The sequence below is a fragment of the Pleurodeles waltl genome, chromosome 4_2 (genome assembly GCF_031143425.1).
Source record: "Pleurodeles waltl isolate 20211129_DDA chromosome 4_2, aPleWal1.hap1.20221129, whole genome shotgun sequence".
NCBI lineage: Eukaryota > Metazoa > Chordata > Amphibia > Caudata > Salamandridae > Pleurodeles > Pleurodeles waltl.
Window position 1 is genome coordinate 732,475,865 of NC_090443.1, and position 27,813 is coordinate 732,503,677.

The window sequence follows — 27,813 nt, forward strand, 5'->3', positions numbered from 1 at the left end:
ATGGGGCTCTGGTCAGATAGAAAGAGCTAATTAGCCCTCTTTTGTCTGACTAGGCATGGAAAAGTATGCCACACTCACACTGTGATATTAACAAATGTTATTTTTAGTTTTCAGGGGTGTTAGAATGCGTGTTTATAAGAGTGGCTGTCAAAAGACGTATGACATGTGCTTCATTAAGCTGTGTCAAGCTCTTACCCTGTTCGCAGAGACCCTACTTGACAATCTCCAGCTCTGCCCCACTTGAATATCTCTGGAACAAAACAGGCCTGTTGCCATGGAAACCCAGTGGCTACTTACAGGGACACATGAACACGGTAGATACAGTCCTCTTTAAATACATTTCTAAATAGAATTTGAATAAATATTAAACATTATCTACATTTTCTTTGTTCAACAACTGTTAGGAATATAGAACCAAAATGCAACGGACACAAAGTAGAACAAAAAAACACAATGGTTGAAAGCAGTGCCACGTTGCACGTGGAACTGCATCTTCACCATAACACATGCTTCTGATGTAAATGAAGTCATTCTTTTTAGGGGATTTGTTCCTTAGTGCCTTTTTTATTAAAGAGGCTTTTACCTTGGTGGTAACAGTGTTAGAACCCGCCCATTCACTGATCAATAAACACAAGTGGTTGTACCGCTGTGAGCAGAGGTTCACCATCCCAACCCTTTCGGTTGTCCTAGTTGACCTGTTACACTATGAAGGCTGTTGCTTAAATCGTGTTGTCAATGCAGTCTTTTAAGGGTTATATAAGCTCAAATGGCATTGCATTTTGGTATTTATATAGCATGTTCCATATCCTTTGACAGGCCTAAAGCAGTTTCTAGATAGTCGAGTAACTAGCTGCTCCTTGTGTATCATCATATAGCACTTCTTTGCCCTGATAGAAGGAAACACCTAAAGAACAGTTATACTGTCAAAAAATGACTCGTTTAGCAATATCACAATTTATCTTTATGTCATTGTCGAAAGTTTTATAGTAATAGCATATGAAACTGATGAATATCTTTAATTAATGTCTGTCATTAGTCCTGAGTGTCACCTTTAAACACATAGGGCCTCATTAAGAGTTTGGTGAACGGTTTGCACCGTCCGCCGAACTTCCGACAGGGAGGTTGTCGCCACACTGGCTACACTCCCCTCTGAGCCCATCAAGAGTTTCCAGCTAAGCTGGCAGGTGGAAACCTCAGTTTCTGCTCAGCAGCCTAGCGGGAAACAAGCTACAGCATTATCTCATAATCGAGCCGGTGGCAATACTGTCGCCCGCAGGGTGCACCAGCACCCTCGCAATGTTGCAACGGTGCTGGACAGGGAGGCCCTCCATTGCTCATGCCAAGTGCATGGGCAGTGCAGGGCCCCCATGGGGCCCCCCACTGCACTTGTTCTCCGCCAGCCTTTTCATGGTGGTGTTGCATGCAGCGCTGCCCTGGCGGATTAGGATCTCCACCACCGCCTGACTGCTGGGATCCAAGATCCTGGTGGAGCTGGCGGTCAGACCGCCAGAGTTGCTATGTGACGCAAGTGTGGAAGTCGTAAGAACGCCACACTCGTAATGAGGCCCACAGTTTAATAAAATTAGGTATACATGCATCTATAGTCTATTTATTGACTGATATGGTGTGCAGTGCATAACTTTACTATATCTTGTTTTTGATATGTAGTACTTCATACTCCACTTCTGCCATTTCTGAGTTTAGGAAATAGCTGGTAATACTCAACAAATGTAATGGTGCTTGATTTAATGTAATGTAATATGAAGGACAGAAGGATGAGTTGTCCTTGCTGATATTCTAACTCATGACTGTCCATCACATCAGATGTCAGCAGGGACCGTTTGACTCACTGAGCCATCTTGCCAGTTTGCTGGGATGTATAGTGGTTACAGAGCTGCAGGACAGCTCACCATGGTACCATGGCTCTTTGATACATATGACATATATTACATTGGTAGACATGCTGCATGAAACACATTTGATTAGGGGGTCACCCTGAGTACACTGGCGTAACATTCTGACTTGGTGACAAAGGGATTGATCGTTATTACACTCAACCCATATAGTTCTAGATGAACTTAGAGGTTTGATGCGGTGGGGATGCATGGCATGCACAGGTCAAGTAGGGATAGCTGAGTGAGCAGCTCTTGAGTTTCACCACTCACAATGTACAGGTCTTTGTATTTATTTCATGCAGTGTTGATATCATTTTAAGCAGAAATGTTTCCATGGCAATGCTCCCGAAATAGATGGGGGCTAACATAGTTTACAGAAATAACAGGCTTGGTTTAGTTTAAGTGTGCCACTGCGTGTATATGATTGGCAGAGATAATTGCATCATGTATAGCAAAGCTCCATTTCTAGTTAAAGGGACGCACAGAATGTAATGTACATACTTAGACCAGAGTAGGTTACTTAACCTTATGGCATTTCGAGTTTCTGAAGGTATTTATGAAATGAGGTTTTAAACTACTTGAGAGAAAGGGTAGCATATAAGTCAGGTGGAAGAGAGTTTCAGTGCAGGGGGCTTAGGAGGTAGAACACCCAGAACTTGCAGGCAGCAAATGCGGTTGTGTGGGCAGTAGGTTGATGTTGGTGGACCTTGGTTTCTAAGATGGACTTGGAGTGTAGCATGATAGGTTGTTACACCGGTAGATAGGGCCTGCTCATTTGCACCAACGAAGACAAGTGCAAGTGGTTTGTGTATGGCCCTTTGTTGGTGGTGAGAAAACTAGCTTTTTGAAGGTAACAGGGGGCCTTTGTAAGTTGTATAAAGTTCTGGTAGTAAAGTTGAGATCTTTGTCTTGTGGCACATAGAAATGATTGGAGAGGCCTATCAGACCACTAATCCAGTAGTCCAAACTGAACAGCAGAGAGGTTATTACATTTTGGCTATGTCTGATGGTATATGAAGGTGCACCTTGCATTGCTAGAGAAGGTTAACATTCTACATCTAGTGTGGAATATCTCTAGGCTATTTAAGGCATTCAGCTGTGGGTAACACACCGCACCTTGGTGAAGGATATGGTAATTTGTGTGCTGGCCACCATGGGGTTTCTATGTGGGTACAGAATGCAGAGTTTAAGTTGGTAGAAGATGTCCTTAACTACAGATCCTGTCAGGCAGTTAAGTGATCAGCATCTAACCATATCTCATGAAAGGATCTTCACAGATCTTAATAGATCTATGTGGTTGCTAAATATAACTACATAGGACACGTATTTAGGTTCAGTTATTCATACTCTGACAGGCAGCTAGAAATATCCCCTTTGAAAGAGCAGCACTGCACACTAAAATGAACTGTATGCGGGGGGCGTGTCTGCGTCTGTCAGTGTTGGCACAAGGAGACTCCCTTTTCAAAAGCATTACAGGTAAGCACAAGGCAGCACAAGACAGGATGGCATTCTTACGAGCATTAGCTGTTGCCACAAGATGGGTTACATTTATAAAAGCATTAACTGTTAGCACAAGGCAGAGCTACAGCTGTACAATTATTACCTTAACACAAAAGGAGAGGGTGGCATTTATAGAAGCATTAGCTGTGATCACAAGGCATTGGATGTATTATCTAAGCATTACCTTTAAGCACAAGGCTGATCTTTATTTGAAAAAGCTTTAACTGTAAGCAGAAGCATTAACTGTAAGCACAAGACACGGCTGCGTTTGAACGCACATTAGCTGTAATCACAAGACAAGGATGTCTTTATTCAAAACATTACCTGTAAGCAAATGACATTGCTGCATTTATCTAAACATTAGTTGTAAGCACAAGCCGGGGATGCATTTATCTAAGCTCAAAGCTGATCTTTACTCGTAGAAGCATTAACTGTAAGCAGAAGTATTTACTGTAAGCATAAGAGAGGGCTGCATTTAAGGCACTTTAGCTGTAATCACGAGATAAGGAAGAATTTGCAGAAGCACTGATGTAAGTACATGGGCAGAGTTACATTTGCTCGCACCAGCAATTGCTGCTGACCTCTTTTTCTTTAGAGGATTGGGCCTGTTAGAGCCCTCCCCTTTCAGAGTTTGTAGCAGCCATCATGTGGGTAAACAGGTCAGCAGGCTAGCTGCTGACCTGTTCTTACGGCATGATTGGGCCCTCGGTATTTAAACCGAGGGCGACGCACAGGAGCAACAATTAGTGAGTGTGCTTCCTTTTACCTGTTTTTAAGCCTGTTTTTACAGTGTTTTTTTAATACTTTTGGGTCTTAATACTTTCACCATTCCCCTGCCTACTTGTATTTTATTTCTTGCGAGTTATACTGCTCGCTTCTTCTGGGGACATTTCAGTTATTTTTACCAGGTGCCAGGCGCATGCCAGCACTTGCTGCTGAGCTCTTTTTCTTTAGGGGATTGGGCCTGTTAGGGCCCACCCCTTTCAGAATTTGTGGTGGCCATCTTGGGGGTAAACAGGTCAGCAGGCTAGCTCCTGACCTGTGCTTATGCATGATTGGGTCCTCGGTATTTGAACCGAGGGTGACGAGGGCGACACAGCCACGCAGTGGGCACGCCAAGGCAAGCTTGTCCGCGCCCAGCCGGGGCAGGGGACTCTGGCCCTTTTAAGCAAGATTTGGCTCGCATTTACTATTTTCCGCAATCTCTTAATATACTAGCTGAAAGACAGGAGTGTAGGGGCTGTGTTCGGGTTGCCCTGGATCAGATAAATGAGTGGAGCTGCAATAAGTGCACTTCGGCACCCAGGATTATCTTACATAGGCTCTACCTATGCCCCTCAGCATGATCTTTCAAAGAGCTCGATTGAGAAAGAGGACGCTAATGTAAAACAAATGACATGTGGCCTTATCAATGCTCGCTCTCTGATCACACAGGACTGAAATTGAAGATATGATTGAATTCTGGAACTTGGATTGCTTACTCATCACTGAGACTTGGGCCAAAGAAGATTTGGGTCCCAATTTTACAGCAGCCTCCCCACCTGGATACACGTTCTTTAGATTTAATAGAACTGGTGGCAGAGGAGGTGGGTTAGCTATTATTTTTAAGTCGAAATACTGTTGTCACTGGGAAGCCATAAATGCTACACCAGATCTCTGCAAAGGCACCTACTTTAAGGTTCGTCTGAAAAACGTTGTGTTTTATGAGGGCCTTTTGATTCATCATCCTCCAGGCCCTAAAACTGTTTTTCTCCAACACTGGACGGCCATTATAGAGCCTATCACCACGGCCTCCAAGTGCACTGTACTGGGGGATTTTAATATTCCTCTTGAGGATGCTCAGGACCCCAATAGTGGCGAGTTTCTGAACCTCATGGCGAATCTTGATTGGCAGCTTAAGGTAACGTCGGCCATCCACCAGACTGGCCATTTACTGGATGGGATATTTGTTTGCCATTACAATTGTGCCCGCCTGGACAATAGGGCCCTCAAGTGGACAGATCATCACCTTCTTACTTTTTGGGTAGCGATACCCTGCCTTTGCCTCACCCTTCCTTTCCCCTAAAGCGCATTAGACAATGAAGTAGGATAAAGGAGCAGATTCTTATCCTGGCCATGACTTTAGAATGGGAGACTGCTTAGGAACAATCCATGTCGGCTATCGACAGATTTGACTTCGGGGTCAAAATGGCTATTGATCATCTGGCCCCCCTAAGGACATCCCGCTCCCTGGCCAGGAAGAAAGCTGATTTTCCCTGGTATACTAAGGACCTTAAGATCTTACAAAGGATATATATCGATGACAAGAACGCAGGTGGAAATGAAATAATCCTGTGAAAAAAGAGAAGCATAGATCTGTGCTCAGTGATAATAAACATGCGATCAATAAAGCTAAAACTGACTTTTACTCGTGTAAAATCAAGAAAGCAAATAACGTCCCCACAGAACTTTTTAGAGTGGTACGCTCCATCACTGTTCCTACTACCCCCCCCCCCCAAGAACTGGAATTTTGCAACAAGGTCGCAAGTTTTTTCAAAAATAAAGTTGTTCAAATTTAAGCTAATTTTGCTCAGTACTATGGGGTGCCAGATCCTCATGAGCAATTATACTTTTACTCTCACTAATTTCCAGCCTCTGCGGATAGAGAGGATTAAGGAACGTATGGGAAGAATCAAGTCAGGCTCTCCCACTGATCCCTGCCCACATCACATACTGAAGCTTGTCCCAGAGTTGGTGCCCTCGGCCTTGGTACCTGAGTATCAGGAGATTCTAAACACCGGAGCACTTTCTCCCTCATGGAAGGAAGCGATTGTCATTCTTTTGAAAAAGAAACCTGGTGGTGCCACGAATTATCTCAAGACCCTCTGGCCTATAGCATTGCTGCCCTCTCAGGCAAACGTTTTTGAAAAACATCTTAACACAGAACTGGCACAATTCTTACAAAACACAGGATGCCTGAATCTTTCTCAGCACAACTTTAGGAAAGCTCATAGCACGGAATCCGCCCTTATCACCACCTCAGATTCTATTCGCAGATTGGCTGATAAAGGGGACGGAGCTATTTTAGTGTAATTGGATTTAGCTGGTGCATTTGATACCATTTCGCCGCACTTAATGTTGCAACGTCTTCACCAAGCGGGAGTTAGAAAGAAAGCCTTAAGTATTCTGAAGTCATTTCTGTGTGAGCGATCTACCATAGTAAGTTGTGGTGATTTCAGAGCTCCACCGTTTCAACTACCTTGGGGGGTCCCTCAGAGCTCCTCCCTCTGCCCTACTTTGTTTAATTTTTATGTGGCCCCATTAGCTAGACTTATCTGTTCCTTTGGTTTTCTGGTTGCCTCCTGTGCTCACGATACTCAGCTAATTATTCCTGTTAATAAGAACTGTGAGGAGGTAGCAGACAGATTCCTCCACTACATGAGCAAGAGTAATAAATGGATGGGCCACAATGGGCTTGAAATGAATGGCGACAAAACGGAGATCCTTTTCTTCGGCTCTAGCAGTGAGTTGTGGAGCTCAGGTTGGTGACTGCACTCTTGCGATGACCTGCCTGTCCCCATAGCATCCACTAGAAATCTTGGGATTGTGTTTGACAATTCCTTGTCCTTCAAGTCCCAAGTAAATTCGACCACCAAAGCCTGCTATTGGATTCTAAAAACCGTGAAAATCTTCCCCTACCTCCAGAAGGAACTTAGAATTTCTGTGTCTCTTGCCTTGGTGATTTCCAAACTATATTACTGTAATGCGCTGATGTTAAATACAGACAAAGGCTCTCTCGAAAAATTACAACTGATTCAGAACACTGCAGCCAACTTGATATAAGATCTCCCTCGCTCAGTTTCGTCTAGCGGCAGCCTGAGACAGTTGCATTGTCGAGAGGTGATTTACATCCAAGGCTCTTTGTCTAACTCATAAGGCACTTCACTCGGTAGGGTCTGAATACCTCTGTTCTTCCTTACAATGGTATGTGCCAGATTGTCAGCTTAGGTCATCAGGTCTCCATTTGATTTCTGTCCCTCGTAGCCGTAAGGCTAGGTGGAATGTCAAAGCTTTTATAGTAGCAGCGGCCAAATGCTGGAACACTCTCCCTCTGTCCAATAGGAAGGACAATGACTTTCTGTCTTTTAGGAAGCAGCTCCAAACTTGGCTTTTTCCAAACTAATTCTAGTTGTTTTTGGCAGCTTTCCTGCTTCCTCTCTCAGTGCTCTTCTTCTCTTTCACTTGTTGCCGCTTAGCGCTTTAATGCTACGTTGGAATGCGCTCTATAAATACCAATACATACATACATACATACACACATATATTTCTAGACTCATGAGCTATAAACTCAAGACAGGACTGCATTTGTAGGAGCATTGCCTATAAAGGCTCCATTAACAGAGTCATTAGCTGTAATCATAAGATAAGGTTACATTTACTGGAGCATTGGCTGTCACCAGAAGGTAGGTCATCAGAAATGACTACATAACAGGACTGAATTTGTAAAAACATTAGTTGCACAAGTAGAGAATGGCGGCAGTAATGGAAACATAGATGTGCCTGTCAACTTGCCTGGTTGGAATAAACCATATATAATACCAAAACTTTTCAGTCTGGGTCGTAACACCAGATATTATTTTTATTTCTATCTACTCTAATTTTAGCTATGTCATTTAAGATTTTCCACCCGTGATCTGATGTAGATGTTTTAATTGCTCGCATGTGGTACCTCCATCGTCTGAGTTTTTTCTTTAAAAAAAAAAAAAAGATTAGGACTCCCTTGGTTTCCAGTTCAAGTGCGACTGATGTATCAAGACTAAATATGTGAGCTTTCCAAAAGTCTTTGGTTTCATCTTGTATTCGTATTGTAGCTTTATCAGTATAACCTAGACTTTTTCAAGGGATTTGCACGTTTTCAATTTCCTCTTTGTTGGTCTGTAAAATCCTAAATTGTACCTTCAGTTACGTTTTTCAAAGTACTCGATTTACCTTATCTGCTTTGGGATCTTGTTTCCATTCTATGGGGCATATTTAAGAATGTTAAGCAATGACATGGGTTGCTCAGATGTCACGGCTCTGGTTTCATAAGCTTAGAGGACCTGGTGGGAAATGGTGTTAAGCCCTGGCAGATAAAATTGATACAGCAGCATTTAGAAGATTAAACACTTAATTTCAAAGTACCGGTATATAGCGCCTCAGAGAAGGAGGATTTTTTTCAATAACATTCTGAAGTATAGGAATATACTGTGCTTTTCATGATATTTACTGAAAGGGTAAGTGGACTTCAAACATGGACACATCTAGGTGGCGCAATTCTCTCACAAGCCTCATTACTCGCCATTGCTCTAGGTCTCCTCAAGCGCTGCACCTAGTGCACACCGAGCCAGTGCAATATTAAATCTGGGAGCCGTGAAGCACAGCTACTTACAAACAACTGCGCCACACCCACTATTACCACTCACATTGATGATTTTTAAATGCTGGCCCCTGCACAGGGTCAGTTTACAGATCTCCACAAGCTCATGGGGCATGTTCATCAGGCTGGTCAGTTGTTTTATATCATCTCTATCCAGGCCGGGGGCCTAGAGCAGCAGAGTCAGGCAGAGTCAGGCAGTCATCTCCCTTAGCAGCAAGCCACGTCCCTTCGAAGCATTAGATGAAAGCACAGAAAAGCACATGGAAGAACCAAATTTGGGTGAGGAGTACGGCTAAAAAGATCCAGTGATGCCTGCATATTCATTATACAGATTAAGCTATATTTACGGCTCCGCACTGTTGAATATATGTGGAAGATAGTGCTGCGGCTTAACAAATGGAATGAAACTCTGGTCTTCACCATGTCTTAAAACATTTCTTAACAGGCTACTAAGGCTGCATACGAAAAAGATGCATCACATTTGGCTTGATACCCTTGCTCGATCATACTTTCTTTGGGTGCTGTGCACTCGAATATTTTGTCACAGTTTAATACCCCAACGCGTGCCAAAGGACCTGCAAAAATAACGAGTGCTGCATTTTAATGTGACGTATGACAACTTCATCTTAATTTGGCCTAAACAGATAATATAAGAAGGCATTTTAAATAGATTTATGCACATATTTGTGTCCGATTTGTCCATCTTTTTGCTGGGAAGGCAGGTCAGAGAAAGGAAGGACCTGTCCATTCTGATTTAGTCTTTCATTCTCTTTTGGAGTGATTTTAATTGTCCGTGTAGGCCCGCTTGTGAACTAAACACTGCTGGGCTTCTGGTGGAAACTGCACAAATGCTGAATCTTGCTTATTATATGTTTACATTTGCAATAAAGGCCTGCGTTCATATCCAGCAGCGAGCTGGCAGAACAGTCGCAGTACTTGACCCAAAACAATGTTTCTTGCCATATGTTTAAAATATTCTGTGTAAAGTGATACCTTTAGTTTATGTGTCTGGAAAAAGAACGGTTTGGGACAACGTGTTCCACATAAAAACAGTCTGAATCCTTCACTGTTTATTGTATATGAACTTCCCTTCACAAAATTGAGCAGCACTCGAAAACGTACAATAAAAAATGGAATAGACACATTTATTCATCTCCAGAAAATACCTTAACGTAGGCCTTATGTGTGGCAGATTAAGGGTCATCGGGTGTGAAAGACAGATATTGATTACACTGGTACTCTCACCTAACAGTAATCCCATATTTCATAAGGGATGTCCCAGGTGAAACTAAAACTTAATGGAATCTTCAGTCCTTTGTCCCAACAATGGAGTCTTACAGAATGGGTGAGAAAGCTAAAGGCCCTAAACACCTTCTGCAAAATTGTTGTCTCTGGCAAATCACGTGGCTTCCTTACTCTTGGCCTTTACATTAATTTAATCACTAAAAATAAAGGATTTCAAGTAAAGTTGCTTCATAAAATTAGGACATTCGTCCTCAAACAGGTGTCAGACTTGCACTGACCCAGGAATTCGGGTCCAATAGGAGTGTTGTCAATTTCCTCACTTCCAATCATATATAAGGAGTACAATGCAGCATTAGACCGGGGCGAAGGGGTTCGGAATAAGAGAGGGAAACGGAGGCATTCGATATCTTAACTCTGCCTGCTCAGAAGAAGCATTGATTTCTAAAATCAGAAAATAAAAAAATATTAAGGGCAGTAATTAAGAGGTTGCGGATCACAAAAGTAGGCTTTAAAGTGGGCTTTGAGTGACATAGGGCGCTGTGTGGATTCATGCAGTTACTCATAATGCAGCATCACCCTTGATGCTTGTTAGAATCTCCTTTTAGCTGTACCTCACCAAGACCATGAATCTGAGTTCACTCCAGGATACTCATAAATCATGTTACTGGTATGTGGCTTTGCATGGTCTCCATTGCCATATGCGCGCTCGGGCATATTTGATGGCTCTTACCCCATCCCTCTTGAGCTTTGGCACTACTCTATATACAAGGTTTATGTAAAGTGATACTGCATTCGTATCTGGTTACCTTGTATGCTTCCTAAATCCTGGGGTGTACGACAGTGGTTCCCAACCTGTGGTCCGGGGACCCCTGGGGGACTGCTTAGAAAATAAAATAATATTAACAGATTAGGAACCCAGCTTTCAGCAATGATTTAATGGGGGGTCCCTGGATTCCAATAATGATTCAGTGGGGGTCCCCAGGTTCTAGTAATGATAAAGTGGGGGTCCACAGAAGCCAAAAGGTTGGGAACCACTGTAGGTAGTATATTGAAGCATATTAAAGAATTGTGATATTTATTGGCATTCCTGGCACACTCGTCTGCCATAAGGCTTTCTAATAATAGTGAACAGTTTTACTGCGGATCCCCTGCATTCCTTTATTCACACTTTAGCCCTTGTGTTTGTCTCATTACACAAGACGGCTTATGATTCCTCTAGTTACTGTAACATGCAGTTCCTCTAGTTAGGAACTTTGCGCAGTGCAACAAAGCTTTATCCGTTTATATTTTCAGTACTTGTTTTTCGGTTTCCTTATTAATCTTCACTGTGGTCAGCTCTACATTTTTTATATTTCCGATTATCTTTGACAAATTGAAATACAATATTATATACATTATATATGATATATATATAATCTCTTCTGCTTTCGAGAGTGCATGCCTGTAGAGGTACCGGAACTGAAGGGTGGTATAAGTCCCCGGCAAGTAGGGTAAGTGTGTTTGAAAAACCTTATACGCACTGATCAATGCCATGTGGGTTCCTATGATCAAAATGTTATATTGCTATTTTTATGAAAAAGGAAGTTCTCCAATCTCTTGCAGATAATTTGCATGGGCAGGTGATCAGTAGAACAGGCGCTTGAATCATGCCTCATGACTACTGGCGAGGTAGTCCTACTGCGTATTCTTGCACCCTCACTTTGTGTTGTTTTAATACATCCAACACACCGAAAAAATTAGCCGTGTAACATTACAATAGGGGCACAAACGCAGAATCATGGGCCTTTCAACAAGACCAATAATATATCTGGCTGGGCCCTTTAAAACTTTTCTAGCAAAGATAAGAAAGTTGATAAGTGACATACGATAGAGTAGACAAAACAGACCTGGTGTGGATCCTGTTTGTGTTAAACATAAACCATAACCATAAACACCATAAACAGGGTGTGAGTGAGAAGTAGAACAGCCCTTGGAGGTGAAGCAGCTCCCATATGGATAACTCTTACATGGTTCCCAGAATAGGGAGAGCTCATCCACAGTACAGCATCATCATCAACATTTCAGCTGTGAAAACCATGCAAGTAAGTAAATTATGAAAAGATGTCCCCAACCAACTTCACTGCTTGTGCTATAAAAGTGTTACTGTAGCCAATCACTGTATACAGGACTAAGCGAACAATATTGCAGTACTGGAAAGTGGTCAGACTTCTAACTACAGTAATGTAATACAGAGTGAACAATACTGTACACATGGAATTACAGGATCCAAACACTCTATGTAACACTGTGTGAATAATACTGAACTAGAAAAACTAAAGTTTCCTGCCCAAGCAAAGGGTGCAATACTCAGTGATCAATACTGAATTACTTTACACTGCACTACTACATACATGTCTCCATACATTTCAGTCTATGAGCAGGATGATGTCAATCAAAGTAGAAAGACAGTGTTTTATCAACTTACAAGCACTTCAAGTTTTCCCTGGATGTCATGCGATTTGATAACCCAGTTGACGGCCTTTTCACACTTCAGGATAAGCACAAGGTCTCTGACAAGCGTGGCGTCTGGTAGAAGGGGTCTGATATCAATGATTATATCCACCTGGAAAGAACTGCACGTGGAAATTAAAGACAAAGTCAGAACAGAATGCCAAATATGTCCAACTCCCAGCCTCCTTTCAATCCATCATGGCCCTTGCGTCTGGCCAGCTGATTAAAATGCTGGATCGGATCCCAGGTAATACATATGGAAAACACATTGCTTTTATACACAGTTTTTGTAGATGTGCTACTTATTAAAGTGACTCTTTTGTCGTGACTTACTGGCAATACAATTATCTTTGCAGTAATACCTCCTAAGCACTCTTTACGAGGATAGTATGCCTAATGTCATGATTGTAGAAAATAACCTTAAATTCAATTTGTAGTAGATGAGCACTAAAGAAAAGCTTCAAAAACAGCTCTTCTACCAATTTCTATAAATTCATCTAAACATATCAGTGTTGATTAGTTGACATTCAAATAAACATCATAGGTATGCCACACAACGCATAGCCTTTTTAATAAGGCAAGGAATTAAACGGTGAGATGTCTGTTTGTGATTATAGTTTCCAGTGGGCCCCCGAACCTGATCTTCGAAGGCACCTCTACAATGGACACACTTGGAGTAAAAATCTCTCAGAGATTGCTTGAAAACTAGAAAGTTAGCAGCCAGATGTGTTCTTATTATGGTATGTTATAACCACAACCAATCAGGTGGTATCATGAACAGACAAACCTACAAAGTACCCATATTGCTGTAAGTTACGAAACTAGCAGCATTCATTCTAAAGTGAGGGCAGTGACGTATACATGGCTCATTTAAAGAGTTAACAACATCTAATATATTTTTTAATGGTTTGGCTTTCACATTCTTATGTAAGGACAGAGATGATTTCATTTCAAATGAATAACAAAAGACAACCACATCCAAAAGTAAGTGATACTAAAATATTTATGAACCTAAATCCAGCTTCAACTGTATATTTAACTGCACTTTGCCACTTTTAAAGGGAGGAATAAAAATTAATGTTCGAGACTAAACATAGGTTCTAAGGTAGGCTTCAATGTTATTTATGCAGGGAAGCTAACACACTGAAAGTATAAGGAGACAGAAGATTTACCATGATTTATTGTTTTTAAGACCATGTTGCCCTGAATATAGTATACTGAGCTAACTGGAGGTTAATTCTACCACTACCTAAGGTAAGTTACAACTGGGAAATGTCTAAACAGAATGAGTGCCTCCTGAACTAGTCATTAAAATGTATTTTAAATGATTAGCACTTGCTTTTGCTTGGCTGCAGTTTAAGGCACAACAGTAACACATGGCAGGCAAAAGTGCTTTCACCATTTAGGAAAACCTGTTTTACCTATTATGTCATGACTAAAGTCTACCCTGTAAGTCCACAAGGCAGGGTGTCTTATATATTAAAAGTGTCTTGCCATATATTGAAAAAGTGTACCCTCACAGAACGGAAGGCTTAAAAGTTATTTCACTGTCCAGGTCCAGCTACATGTTTTATAGGACAACTCTGGATGTGATTAAAATATTCATCTGGAAAAATACAAGCAAAGTTCTTCAAAGTTATTTCTTACTTAATTTTCATAATAAGATTTAAGGGTGAAATCATATTTTTGACAACTTATTTGGGAAAGTAACTTTGTAAAAATGTACTTTAAGCTGCCTGAGCCAGAAGTGGTTTAAAGTTAGCCCTGCCACGCATAACAGCCCCAGAGCTGGAATACATATCCTTGGCTGTGCAAGTTTACAACCTTAGCAATGAAGACAATGGCCTCCCTCTGAACACTAGAAGAGAAGGGAGGTGTAAACACTGACCACTTAGCAGGGATTAATTATCCAGGAGAGGGTACAAATAGGTGACAGCCCAAATGACAGTCTTAGCACTACCACTTTTGTCATTGAGATGCTAGGGATGGGTTCCCTTACTCTTTCCCAGGATCCTCCTAAACAGCCAGGCTCCACTCAAAGTGGGTGAAATAATCAGTTTGGACCCTGTCAGGTGGAAGGAAAGCTAATGTAAATAGGAAATTGGCCAAAGAGCTGAAGAGAGGCTTGCCTGGAGGCAAACATGTTCTGCCATAATGAAATAAACCTTCCTGGGTACTTTTACAATAAGACAAAGAGGACTTACTGCAAAAAGAGATTGGGTGCCATGAGAAAACAGTTAGGATTGGGTAGCAGACTTTATCCTGCCAGTAGCTCCTGCACAGGATAAATCTGGCACCTTAATAGCCACCTCCTCATAACACTCCTGGACCTGGGAAGATTCCAACTGAAGAAGAAGCCCCAGCTGGAAGAAAGAAAGCATCTGACACCTGCTGGAACAAGAGACTCACACAAGGACTCATAGAAATCTCATACTCAGAAATTGGAATTGCTCACCAAGGATAAGGTGATTGGCCTTCTGTTTCCTTGCTTCAATAACACAAAAAGCAGGAGAAATCCTGACACCAAGAAGGTGTAGCCGACCACAGGGGACTAGACCTTGCAGGAGATCTGTCTGGACAGAAACTTGGTGTGTAAGAGCCTTAGCCATGGGCAGCAGGACACTACCTAATTGCTGCAACAGTGGAACTTCAAGTCCCAGGGAGAGCTGTGCCTGGAGGCGCCAACGCGTGTCTGGGGGTGGAGGATGACACATCCACTTCCTGCACTACAAAGCTCAATGAGGCTCCCGCTGCTCAGGGGTACTGCCTAATTGCTGCAACAGTGAGTCTCAGGGAAAGCTGCACCTGGAGGCACCAACGTGTGTCTGGAAGAGTAGGCTGACACACCCATTTCATGCTCTACAAAGTGCGACGCGGGCTACCGCTGCTCGATGATGGCACCTAATTGCTGCAACAGTGGGACTTCGAGTCCCAGGGATAGCTGCGTCTAAAGGCACCAAAGCATGTCTGGTGGAGGAGGCTGACATACCCCCTTCCTGCGCTACAAACCATGACGCAGGTTACCCCGGCTCAGGGACATCACCTAATTGCTGCAACAGTGTGACTTCGAGTCCCAGGGAGAGCTGCACCTGGAGGCACCAACAAGGGTCTGGGCAAGGAGGCTGACACACTCCCCACCTGTGCTACAAAGAGCGACCGGGCTCCCGCTGCACGGGACATGCACGGGTCGCATCTGAGCAAAGCTTGGGCCAAGGGCAGGTCTGCCTTGCACTCATCAGCACCAGGAAAAGCCGAGGTGGGGCCACCCCTCTTTGTTTTTGTTTGAGCTCCCTTTGTGTTACCGGTAAGGCTGTCAGGTCGTTTGCCTGACTGAGCGTTTGTGGCCCTTTCTCTTGATGCTTTTTTCTTGGGGGGGCTCGTGGCAGCCTATCTCATCTTCTCTCCTGTTTGGCTGGTTGACTGTGGGCTCTGGGCCCCCGCTATACTATGGGGAAATGTAAATTAAGTGTTCACAATCCTGCCATGGCAAGATACTCTACCATTAATTAATTTATTGCATGGCTGTGGATGTTATAGACGAGGAGATACAACTCACAGAGAGAAGACTGTCCATTGCTTCCGATAACCCTGACCTGCCACACCTGCTTCTCCCAGAGACCAGCTGGCCATCACAGGGTATTCTTTATGTGGTGGTCAAGAGGGCAATGGCATGCTTTCCACTCTCCAGTCAGCATTACCATCCGTCACCAATCAGCATTACCACCCCACCCCCTACATCGGCCATCCTTAATGCCACCAGTCCCCCCACCCCTGCAAAGCACAAATGGAAAGGCAAGCAGCCCGGACCAATGGCCCCACTGCCTGCCCATCAGACCTCGCTTCCTGGCATTCCTGTCTGTACTTCAGATACTGTGCTCACTGTTCCTGGGTGTAGCATCCAGTTCAATGGCTTGTTTGAAGTTTTTAAATCTGCCTTGACCGCATGTTTCTTCCCCATAATGGACCGCCTGTCTGCCATAGAAAGTATGCAATCTGAGTTATCCAAAGCCATGGCCGAGGGGGTCAACTCTGATATTAGTTATAGGGAAGCTAACCAGACAACTGTTGTATCCACAGCCCCACAGTGTGCTGGTTCTGTTAATGTGGCCAGAGGCCCTATTCGGCTGTTTTCTTTGCACCTACTCTCACACAACCTGGATCTTTACATGATGATGCTACATCTTCCCACTCTGGTGAGCGTCCACTTTCCCTGAAATCAACAGTTGCCATCCCACAGGTTTTGGATTACCAATCCTGTGATATGGACAACCGAAGGGCCGGCAGTGACACTGTCTTCAACCCACCTCCTCCGACCTGCTCCTATGTTGTTATCCTAGCAAATGTTCTGAAGCTAAAGCCACTGTCCACAGAAAGCTAGGAGCAGCTGATGTCAAAGGCCACCAACTGGCTCAACCAACATTTTTGACACAAACTTAATCAGTTCCCTGAAGTTCTGGTTGCATGTAGAATCCCCTGGATTGGGCCCATGACATATGAACTTGAGGGGGAGTGCGTCATTGTTAATTTTTCCAGGTGTTTGCTGGGGAGTTGATATGTGCTTCATATATGGAGCCTGCCAAGCAGAGCAATGTGAAGGTTCTTCCTCTGGGGTATTTTTATAGGGTGATGGGCCCCAGGGTTGGCCCCCCCCAAGAGAACTGCTTTTTGCTAATTCATTGCCATGTGCCTCTTTCTCAGTTCCTGTCACCAACCACTTTTCAGCACTGTCTGACTCCTGCATTATTGACTGACTGAAAAGCTCCTCCCCTTTATGACCGGAAGGCCCTGAAGGGGCAGGCTGCTCTGTCAATGGCTCTGATTCTGTGGCACTCTGCAAGGCAATAGATCCACCTTATACACCAGCCCAATTCCAAAGAGGGAATGTGGGCCCTGAGTCTGTTTCCACATTGTCAGGCATAAATTTGGGGGTCAAAATGCTGAGCTGGAACATGGCTGGCCTTGCCACCAAAATTCAGGTTGAGACTTCACTGGACTTTGTGTTTTCCTATGTGCTGCACAGCGGGCTCTGACTCAGTCCGTGACGCGTCCCTCCGGCCACCGTGGACTGCGGCGCACCCCGGGGCGTCTCCCTCCTCTTTCAGGGGGCACCACAGGTCGGCATGGTGGCCCACTGTGGCCGTTTTTTATCACGGAGGAGCTCCCCTACACTTGCCTGCAGTGTTGGTCGGCACACTGCAGATCTGTGCGCGGCCCGTACTACATAAATTAAACACAATGGCTCCAGTTGGAGCTGTGGTTCCGATGTTATGTGTTTAGGACTCACTCACCTTATTCCCTGGGGCCATGTTTTGCTGTTTTCTCCTCCTTTCCATTTACTTCTTGTTCCCAGAATGCTTAGGAAACAGTAGTTATGTGCACTATTCTAACATGGCGGATTTCTTCTTTTCTTTATTACTTATTCCCTATCAAAATGGATGCTTATTACTTCCTGTTACGTCACTTCCTTTCTGTGGGTATATAAAGACCTGAATTCTTCATTTTCTTTGCATTGCAACACTCTTCACTTCCTGTTGAGGTGTCCTCGCTCTGTTGGTGCATCTAGCTCCTGCCTGGCGTATCTTCGTTTCCTGCTGGCTTGTCCTGCTTCTTTGGATTCTTCTTGAGTCTCCGTTATGCACTGTCTTCTGCACTTGCCTTTTTTGTTGTCACTTCCTGGCCACTCCTCTATCTTCCAGTTGTAGTCATCTTCTCCTCAGGAGCTCCAGCTTGCAGTAGAGGTTTTTTCCTCTTGGGACTTCTGGAGGGCGCAGTCTGCCTAGACGTTCCTTTGTCGGCAGCACTGTGGCTACCAGAAAGGGTCACCCCTACCTTGGACAGACCCGAACCTTCAAGAACCAATGTTGGGAACCTTCATGACGTTTCATAGTTGGAATAAAAGGTACTGAATGTGACACTATGATATTGTGATTTTACAGGAGGCCTGGGCCACAAGGGAGCCTTTTTGCGACAATTTTATTTGTCACTCAGTCCCTGCTGTTTCATCGGGTATGGGCAGAGCTCAGGCTGTGTTGTCTGGTTTAAAGCTTCTCTCTACTCTACCTTTTCCCCATTCCTTCACATAACAGGCTAATTCAAGCGTTTTTGGTCAAGTGGTCAAAATCTTTTGTGTTAATTAATTTTTAGAATGATAATTTCTCCTGCAGTCCCAACCCTATTTCTGTTTTTTTATTTTATTTGGAATCTAGCCATTCCCTAGGTGGTGATGGTTTCCACATTGTTCTGGCTGAGAATTTCAATGCTAAACTGGGCTCAGGGGAGGGGATAAGTTCTGATATCAGATTTCTTCCCTTCATTACGAACCCAATGGATACCCTATTCTGTCCATGTGACAACAGAGGTCAGTTGCTTCTTCCTTATCTGGTCAGGTTCAGTTTGAGTAATGTTTTTGATTGGGTCACCCCTCATTGTTCATCATTTCCCATATTTGTTGGAAGAACAAGGTCAGCTGAGAGACGGCAATGTTATCTCCAGCCCCCATAGCAATCACAATCCTCTTTTTGTTACATTCCTCTGCCCAAAGCCTGGGTTACGAGACACTGATGTTGGGGGGGTCCCAACTCTTGCCAAGCCGTGATGGGCTAAGGTTGGTTTGGAAGTCAGTCAATATGCATGATGCATGTGCAGGCTCTGGGTGGAACATCTGGGTCGGCTCTTCGACTGTTTAAACCTAACCTATCACTTTGCTAGTAGCACATATGTTTTTGACCTTTAGAGTCCACTATTAATAGTATCCTCATGTAACTGATCCCCCTTCCCAATTGTCAAGATCATTCCTGGTTTGACACTAACTGCAGGAAGGCCAAAAGATGCTTAATGCGGGCACTGAAAGCAACTCCACAGGCCCCGGCTGAGACTGTGGCATGCAGGAAGGATTATAAGCTAACAATTCTCAGAAGGAAGGCAGAACTTAAGAAGGAGGTCTAGAGCACCTTGATCGCAGCCCGTGGAACAGGCCGCTCCGGATTATTCTGGCAGACGGTCAATTATAATCAATTGACCAAAATCGACGCCAATCGCATTCGTGCCAATATAAGTGCTGATTCTTAGGTCAGGCATTTCAGGCTAGTCTACCATATGAATGATAATAGTGATTCTGCCTTGCCCTTGCCCTCTTTTCCACTTGACATAGAGTTTATGGTTAAAGAATTTGCCGAAGCAATTTGTAACAACCTGATGCCTAATGCCCCAGGCCTGACGACGTTCCTATGGACCTATACAAACTAGAGGCGGAAGTGTGAGCCACGATTATAACCAACTATGTCAATTTACCCTGCAAGTTAGGGCTGCCTGGGTTGTGGCACTCGGTCATTATTGTCCCTATCTTCAACAAAGGGAACAAGGCCTCTCCTTGTTGCTATAGGCCTATCTCCATTCTTGATTCCACCGTCAAGTTCATTGGCAGGGTTATCTTGGACAGAATCTCATCCTGGGCTATGGAAAAGGATATCATTAACAATGTTCACTACGGTTTCAGGCATGGGCTGGGGACCATGTCGCAATCCCTATCTCCTCAATAATAAATATACTGTGACCAAAGACTGGCCCTTGTACCTTGCTTTTATAGAGCTGGAATGAGCCTTTGATAGCGCTGTCAGGTCCAAACTTTGGGACGTTCTTCTTTCTCTGGGGCTAGATCCTGGCCTGGTGGACTTCCTATGTGCCCTTCATTATGACCTGAGCTCATGTGTTAGATTTGGGCAGGAAGGAGCAGGTAAGGAGAGTTTTGGGCAGGGACGTGGGGTTCTGCAGGGGTGCGACCTTGCCCTAGTCCTTTTCCTTTTATGGCCTGGAGGCAGCATTGACAGCCAGGTGCAGGGATCAGCCAACATTTAAGGGAAGGTGTATCCCCATTTTCCTGTATGTAGATGATGCCATTTTACTGTCTCAAGCACCGAACAGCCTCCAGGCTCTACTGAACGCCTTTGTTGATTTTATATGCAGTGTAGGGTTGCCTACGAACCTTGCCAAAACGTTTATGATGCCTTGTGGTGGAAATTGCTCTCTTTTGCCCTTCAGGGTAAACCCTTGGGCCAAACTTATGAATCCCCATATTTGGGAGTTACTTTTGACTGTTGTGGGTCCTGGTGGCTCTTTCCTAAACAGAGATCTCAGAAGTTCTGTAACTCTGCAGGGTTTCTCTTTAGCTTGGTGTCCAAGATAGGAAACAAGTCTGTGATGGCTCTGGTTGAGATGTATTCTAAGAAATGTGTCCAGACTCTCACTTTTGGCACCGGTATGTGGGGGTACAAAGCAGTTAAAGGCTTACAGGCAGAGGAAAATACGATTTGCAGATGCATGCTAGGCATACCACCAGGTTCACCTTGCTATGCCATCCATGAGGAACTGGGCCTGCAATTGTAGTAGTTACCATCATGTTGGCCCCCTTGATGCTATGGTTCTCCATCTGGAGCAAACAGGAGGCCTAACTGAATAAAGACGTTATCCTGGACTGTCTAGGTTGCGATATGGGTCTTGGCATTCCATGGCTCAGGAATATTAAAGGCATGTGTAACAAGTTGGGTAGACCGGACATCTTTGCCTTGCCTGGTCACATCAGTGCAAAATGATAAAAATTGGTAAAAGCCGCTTTTAAGGGCCACTTGACTAAGAACGGGAGGAGAATGAACTATCGAAACCTGACAACAGAGAATGTACCTGATGGTACAAACCACCCTCGGCATGGAACTCTATCTGGCTAAGGTGCTGAGTGGAAGGGACAGGGTCCTCCTTACCAGGCTTAGGCTGGGATTGATTAGGTGCCAACATTCCTTCCCATTGGGTCAGTTTAATCCAAAGGAAATCCTGATTGGGCATTGTGATTAGCACCCTTTTCACACTTTGGCTTACTACCTTTTTTGCAGTTTCTATAATAGATACACCAGGGAGTTCCTAATCCCACTGCTGATGGGCACTCCTCACTCCCGACACATCCCAGCTCTCCTGTATTTACAGTCTCTCCCCAACCCCGAGGTCTGTTTTGGCGTGGCCACTTTTCTTAAACAAGCTCTACAGGTTAGGTGATCCTTATTGATTTAATTGACTGTATTATGTTTTGTTTTACACGCTCCCTTTTCTGGCTCCATTTTTAGACTATTACTGTCTTTGTGTTTTTAACTTTTTTCTGCACTTTATAGTTATGGTTGTCCTCTTTTATTTGTGTTGTTGAATGACTGGGCTTAACAGTATTTGCATTGTGGCGCAAGCTGCTGTTTTTATTGATTAATTTTTTTCTGTGTATATCCTTTTATGGTTTATTCCAAGAACCAAAATAAAGTTGATGAATGAATGAATGACTGACCACAAGGAACATTCCCAGCAGTTGGGAAAAATTGTACTATGCATGTCTTACTATGAGCATTTTGAAACACTGAAAAGAGGATCAATAAGAACTCACATAAAGGTATCCAGACTTGTGAAGCTCTGACGGGCTACAGATTCCAGTTTTCCATGCTGGAGGATTTTGACTTACCAAAAAGTAACAAAATGCAAAGACAATGTAAGGGATTACTGCAAGGTTGGGCTCATCTTCCCTTAAGGATTATTGAAAGGGTTAATTTGGTAAAAATGTCCATTCTTCCAAAGTGGAATTTTTTGTTTTCCGCTTCTCCACTCCCCATGCAGAAAAAATGTATAGATAAAATGCAGAAGCTCATAAATGATTTTATATGGAGCTCTAAAGGGGTTAGAATTTCTCGGAGAAAGCTGGGTAGGTGTAAGGAAAAGCGTGGTTTGGCACTACCAGAATTACAGTATTATGCTTGGGCTTTCCTCTTGAAAAATACCAGGATTCTATTTTTTTCTCCAGATTCTACGAAAACGGGCCTTATGTTTAAGGTGATGGCCGTTACCATCAAGGGTGTGTCAAGCTATTTTATTTTTAAATTTGGTGATCCTAAGTTTTTTAAAAAGGTAAAACTGAAAATTATGCAGGGATCGGCAGAATGTTGGTATCAGCTTAGACAAACTGCAAAAGTTACATATTATAATTGCAACGCACCTATTTGGGATTCCCCTGGTACACCAGAGTGTTTTCAAGATGTTCTAGCCTTACCAATCAAACGGCAGGTATAGAGTACTGGGGAGATCTCTTTCAGGAGGGGGTACTCCTTCCCTGGGAAGAGTTGATGCAACAAACGGGTGGCTCCCTGACTAGGTGGAAGTTTCTGCAAATAAGGGATTGGGCACAGGGGGTTAAGGGAGGAGATGGTATGCCCAATGTTCTGGAAGAGATTATCCCGAGTCCATTGGTAGGCCCCCATAGAGTGGCAGCTTGGTATTGGGGGATTCTAGAAGGGGTGGATGGTGAGTTCGAACTTCCCACGGCTTTGTGGAGTGAATCCTTCCCTAAAGAGTCAGCTCATATGTGGTGGAAGGAGTCATTAACTTTTCTGTTTGGCATTGTTAAGCCAGCTGCTTTGAGGAAGAACCACTACTATACGACTCATAGAGCTTACATTTCTCCTGAGAAGTTATCTAAAATGAAAGGAGGGCAGGAGGTGAAATGTCCAAAATGTGGTTTAATACAAGCAACTGACATCCATATGTTCTGGGAATGTCCGGGTGTTCGTTATTTTTGGGAAACGGTATGTGAGACTGTCTCGAGTATACTGGAGTGGGAAATTGTAGCATCTCTCCCGTTAGTAATTTTTGGTCAACCACAAGATCAGCAGGGGAGGAGTGGAAGAGGTACAACCCTGAATCTCAAATTTGTATTTTATGTAATTCTGTTGGGGAGAAGGGAAATATGCAGAAAATGGATGTCGACTTCCCCTCCAATATATTCGGAATGGCTTAATGATGTGTTTCGTACCGCGGATTTGGATTTAAGGTCACGGGGAAATAACAGGATGGGGGGGAATTTTTGGGCACCATTATTGATTTGGAAACATTGACTTGGAAATTTTGATTTAGATAATGCTAATTTGGCAAACATTATGTGTGAATAAGTACTGCTTTCGGTTATTTGTCCAATGATTTTACCCCCTGCTCTGAAATCCTCATGGAATCTAGACAGATGGAGGATTGTTTGAGAGTAAAGGGCGTCCCCTGGCCTGGATAACTTTATTGCTCTACTATTAGTAAAGTAAGAAGGGTTCTTTAATAGCCACGGTGAATGAGGACAAAATAAAAAAAATAAAAAATGCAAAGACAAAAGCTTGAGTAGGTGTCAGGTGGCAAGACTATCCAAAAGACAAAGCACCCTCGGCGGACAGAAAATCCAACTTTGTCCCCCTCTGACCATTTAGCACCATAAGCCAATGGCTTCAGCAGGATCTTAAGGATGACCAATCTGATTGCAATGGACATTCCCCAGCCACAGCCTTGGACATTGCCCCTCTGGATGATTTTGATTTCCATTTCAGAGTCCAATAGTAAAGACATTGACCTGGATGACCCATTTGGTTTATCCATTGCTAATTAAATGTTCCTCTATTTTTCTAAATTGGTTTGGAAAATGTATTGTGCTGTGTACGTTACTTTTAAAACTGTTGGCACTGCTTTAGCTACATATGCACTTCTATGGGGTTTGTCTGCTCTGCTTGTGCCTTAGTTACTAGGAGCTGAGCAGAGATTTTCTCAGAGCTGTTCTTTGACCTAACCACATTGTGTTTATTAGGTTTGTAGGGGTCATACCCTCCTAAATAATAGTCCTGTTTCTGGCAATATGCATTTTTGACTCCTTTACTATGACTGATGCCAGCCCCTCCCATTTTTAGATGATGATTATTGCTCAGTGCAGCTTGACCATTATCTATAGGAAAACAGTGTTTGTCCCAATATAAAATATCAAACTATAAACATAACCAACTGAAGACATGTACTAGGACAGCATACTTGTTGGGACGTAGATGTATTCTGCATCCAGTACAGCCATATTCCCCTGCCCTGAGTGCCCAGCTGCATGTGAATCTGGTAAACTGATTTTTATTATGTCCCTTCCTTCACACTAACCTAAGCATGTGCACAGAGGCTTTGTCTCTCCCCCCCATGCCAGTGTGAAGTCAAGGACATGTTCTGTGACCTGGAGTGGCACACTAAGAATGCTGTCATAATGAATGGAGGACTATTGCCCCTCTACCTAGGTGTAGCACATAAAGCGGGGGTAGCATTGTACCGTGTTTCGTGACTTTGTAGTTGACCAGACCTTTTTATCTCTGTTAATGACAGTGTGGCCTACTGATCCCTCATGTACCGTTTTGCTACCCTTTGAACCGAACCCCAGAGCACAGCGCTAAAAACAGTGTGTTTGTCGAGTGTGTATGTAGTGCATTGTGTGGATTAGTGTGTTTGTGTGTGAGAGAGAGAGAGACAGCTAGTCTGAGTACTGAAGCCAGTGGGTCCACTTTGGATGTCACAGGTTTAGCATGGCACAACAAAGAGGATGAAGATAGCCTCGCCACACAGTGGAAGTATTACCAGCATTCCTGTGGCAGGAGGGGCAGATTCATATACCAAAGTGAGGAAGATGGAGACGCGGCTATCTTTAGGAAGTCCATCAAAACTTGCTGGCAAGGGGCTGTTGATTAGTTCTTCCTGAGCACTACCAATAGGTGGATGTTAGGGGTGAAGTCTGAAGCTTCCATTTCAGCATCAAGGTGATTACATTCTAGGGCAGGCCTTAGATTGCATGTCCATGATTGGTACTTCATAAACACTGATGGCAACCAGGTTCAGAAACCTCACGTTGTGGGTATACCAGTAGGCACAGACACGTCAGAAAACTCAAAACACAAACAATAACAAACACAAGCCATCCTAGGCCTTACAAATCAGATATGCGCACACACAAAAATGTGTTGACAAACCAATAGAAATTTACATATAACAATTGTAAAACTGGTCCAAATGCACAACCATAAATATACACAACGAACCAGGTTTCCAGACACAGAGAGTCACATATTCACACACGACTGATGACACAGGTATGGGAACACACAAACACACAGAGACTAATCAGTAAGCTAATACGCAAGCATGCACAAGCATGATTGGGTAAACCCATATATAAGCATGATTAGGTCATCAAAAACTGATATATTGGTTCATAAATGCATATATTCACAAACAAAGCCGGAGACATAGACAAGTGAACAAACAAAAGCTACAGTCACAACATAAACATGCACATATAAGCAACTGACTACTCACAAATCAAATACACAAGCACATAAATGCACAGACATACAGAAACACTTTAACAGAGAATACACACAAATATACAACTAAGCTTGAATACGCACAGCAATGGAGATATAAACACGCGGCAATACATGTATTCACAAACGTTATTGATAAATCTTCACATACAAGACACAGGATGACACAAATATGCAATTGCTTCAATATACACAGCAATGCAGACCTCGAATCTTAATTTCTTTCTTTACGATGTTTGTAAATTTGGTAAAAAGAAACAAGGATAGTGCCACTTCTGACATGCCTTCCCAATAACACACATCTTCAATTACAGACACATACATGCAGCTGTACCCTGATAACAATAGAGATCTATTAATAATATATGCACTGAATTACGAGAGGGTTTTGCTTGGTAACCATCAGCCGTTGTTTCAGTAACTTCTTTTTAGTCCCTATAAGTAAATTGATTTTTTTCTGTCCCATATTTGTTTATTTTGATACACAAAAAAGTAAATATTTCTAAGTGGTAGATTCTAGAAATATTAAAAATAGCACCCTTCAATTTGTTTACTTCAAAACGGGCACCACAGTTAGCGTATGTATATTCCACATGCACAGCATGCTGGGAACCCATAGAGTAACACAGGCTTGTGTTTGCCCACTGTTAGAACCACAGACCCTCCTCTGTTTAAGTGTCCATTAAAAGATGAGAAACCTACACTGGGAACTAACAAGTTTCTCAGAACTTCTATTCCATGGGCAGCACAAAGAATAACATCGGGGGCAAGCCTTTTGAGGAGATGCTGGGATAGTAACCAAATTCCATAATGGCAACAGGCAATGGTTGACTTGAAGCCTACGTGGTGTCAGGTGTTCTACGCAATGGAAGTGCGGGAGCCAGATGGGTCAACCGCTGCCTGTGACGATCCTCAACTGCTTGTAGCACCCTAACAGGTCAGCGTCTACCTGGGCTCACGTCTAGCTGCAAATCAAGGCATGGGTGAGTCTGACGCGGGCTGCAGCACATCCAATAAATATGCGGCTGCAGAGTAGTCATATGCACATGAGACAGTCCCAATGAAAATGCCAAGGAGGAGGGCAGCAGCTTAAGGAGGACACCTGTCCTATGCAAACGGAACCAGTTACTGCACCAGTGAAGGGGGCGTGCTAGTAGGTGGAGTCAAAATGTAAATGCACTTGCTGAAAGTGGCCTAATTTAAAGCAACCAGTGTCAAAAGGGGCAGTCTCAATGGCCTTCTCTGTGTATTTATGATATGGGAGGTGGTGAACACCTACTGCTGTCACTTGCCAGACCTATTATCGGTGCTAAAATCTGCATTTACTCACTGTCTGGGTACTACTACGGCCTGAGCTAGTTAAGCGCTCAGATTAGTATGGGAAATGCATGGCTTGATTTACATGAATACCTGAATAGTTACTACTTTACTAGTGAAAACTGCTGCTGCTTCACTGGGATTGCCGACTTTTATAAACAAGCATTGGCAAAGCCAATAGGTTTCACCATTGTTTTTTTCTTGTGCAATCTATCTTAATGTCTAACTGGAATATAAATATTAGACAAATGTTATAATAATGTTTTACATTTGATAAACCGTTAATAGTTGTTTATTCGCAACTCACAACAACGCTTCCAAATTCTGCTGTGACTTAACCAGAGCTTCTAACTTAAATGTGTCATCAAACTTCCATGCCACGGGCCTGGACATCTACTTCTTAACTTTCTAAATTACAAGCGTACCATCGCTAATTCTGCTAAATCACATTCATGGTATCACTAATGCTTCAAGTTCAAATGCGACTGAAAAAGAATCTAATTATTTATGTGACATTACAGAAGCCTCAAAATCACGTAAGACATAACTACATCTAATTTAAGTGTGTGATACGTATACAATTTTGAATTTACGTGTGAGATCACAACTTTGTTGTACACGAGCGTAGCAGGCAGTGCTTAATTTGAGCTTGGTTTTTCCGGGGCGGAGCACCGGCACTTATTTTTGAGGGCTGGGGCTTACTCTTCTGCCTCAAGCATTTGCTGGGAGGAAAAGACACATATGGGGAAGACTCAGGAAGGGAAAACCGAAAAAGCATCACAAAGGAAGA

At 43.3% G+C, this 27,813-nt stretch overlaps 1 protein-coding gene across 1 annotated transcript in view; it reads right to left on the reverse strand.

Moving 5' to 3' along the window:
* Positions 1-27,813, reverse strand: part of TGFBR3 (transforming growth factor beta receptor 3) — a 399,166-nt gene that overhangs the window by 121,539 nt on the left and 249,814 nt on the right. Inside the window, exon 6 of the mRNA XM_069232346.1 lies at positions 12,500-12,647. Within this exon, the coding sequence (XP_069088447.1) occupies positions 12,500-12,647 (148 nt within the window). The remainder of the gene's footprint in view (positions 1-12,499; positions 12,648-27,813) is intronic.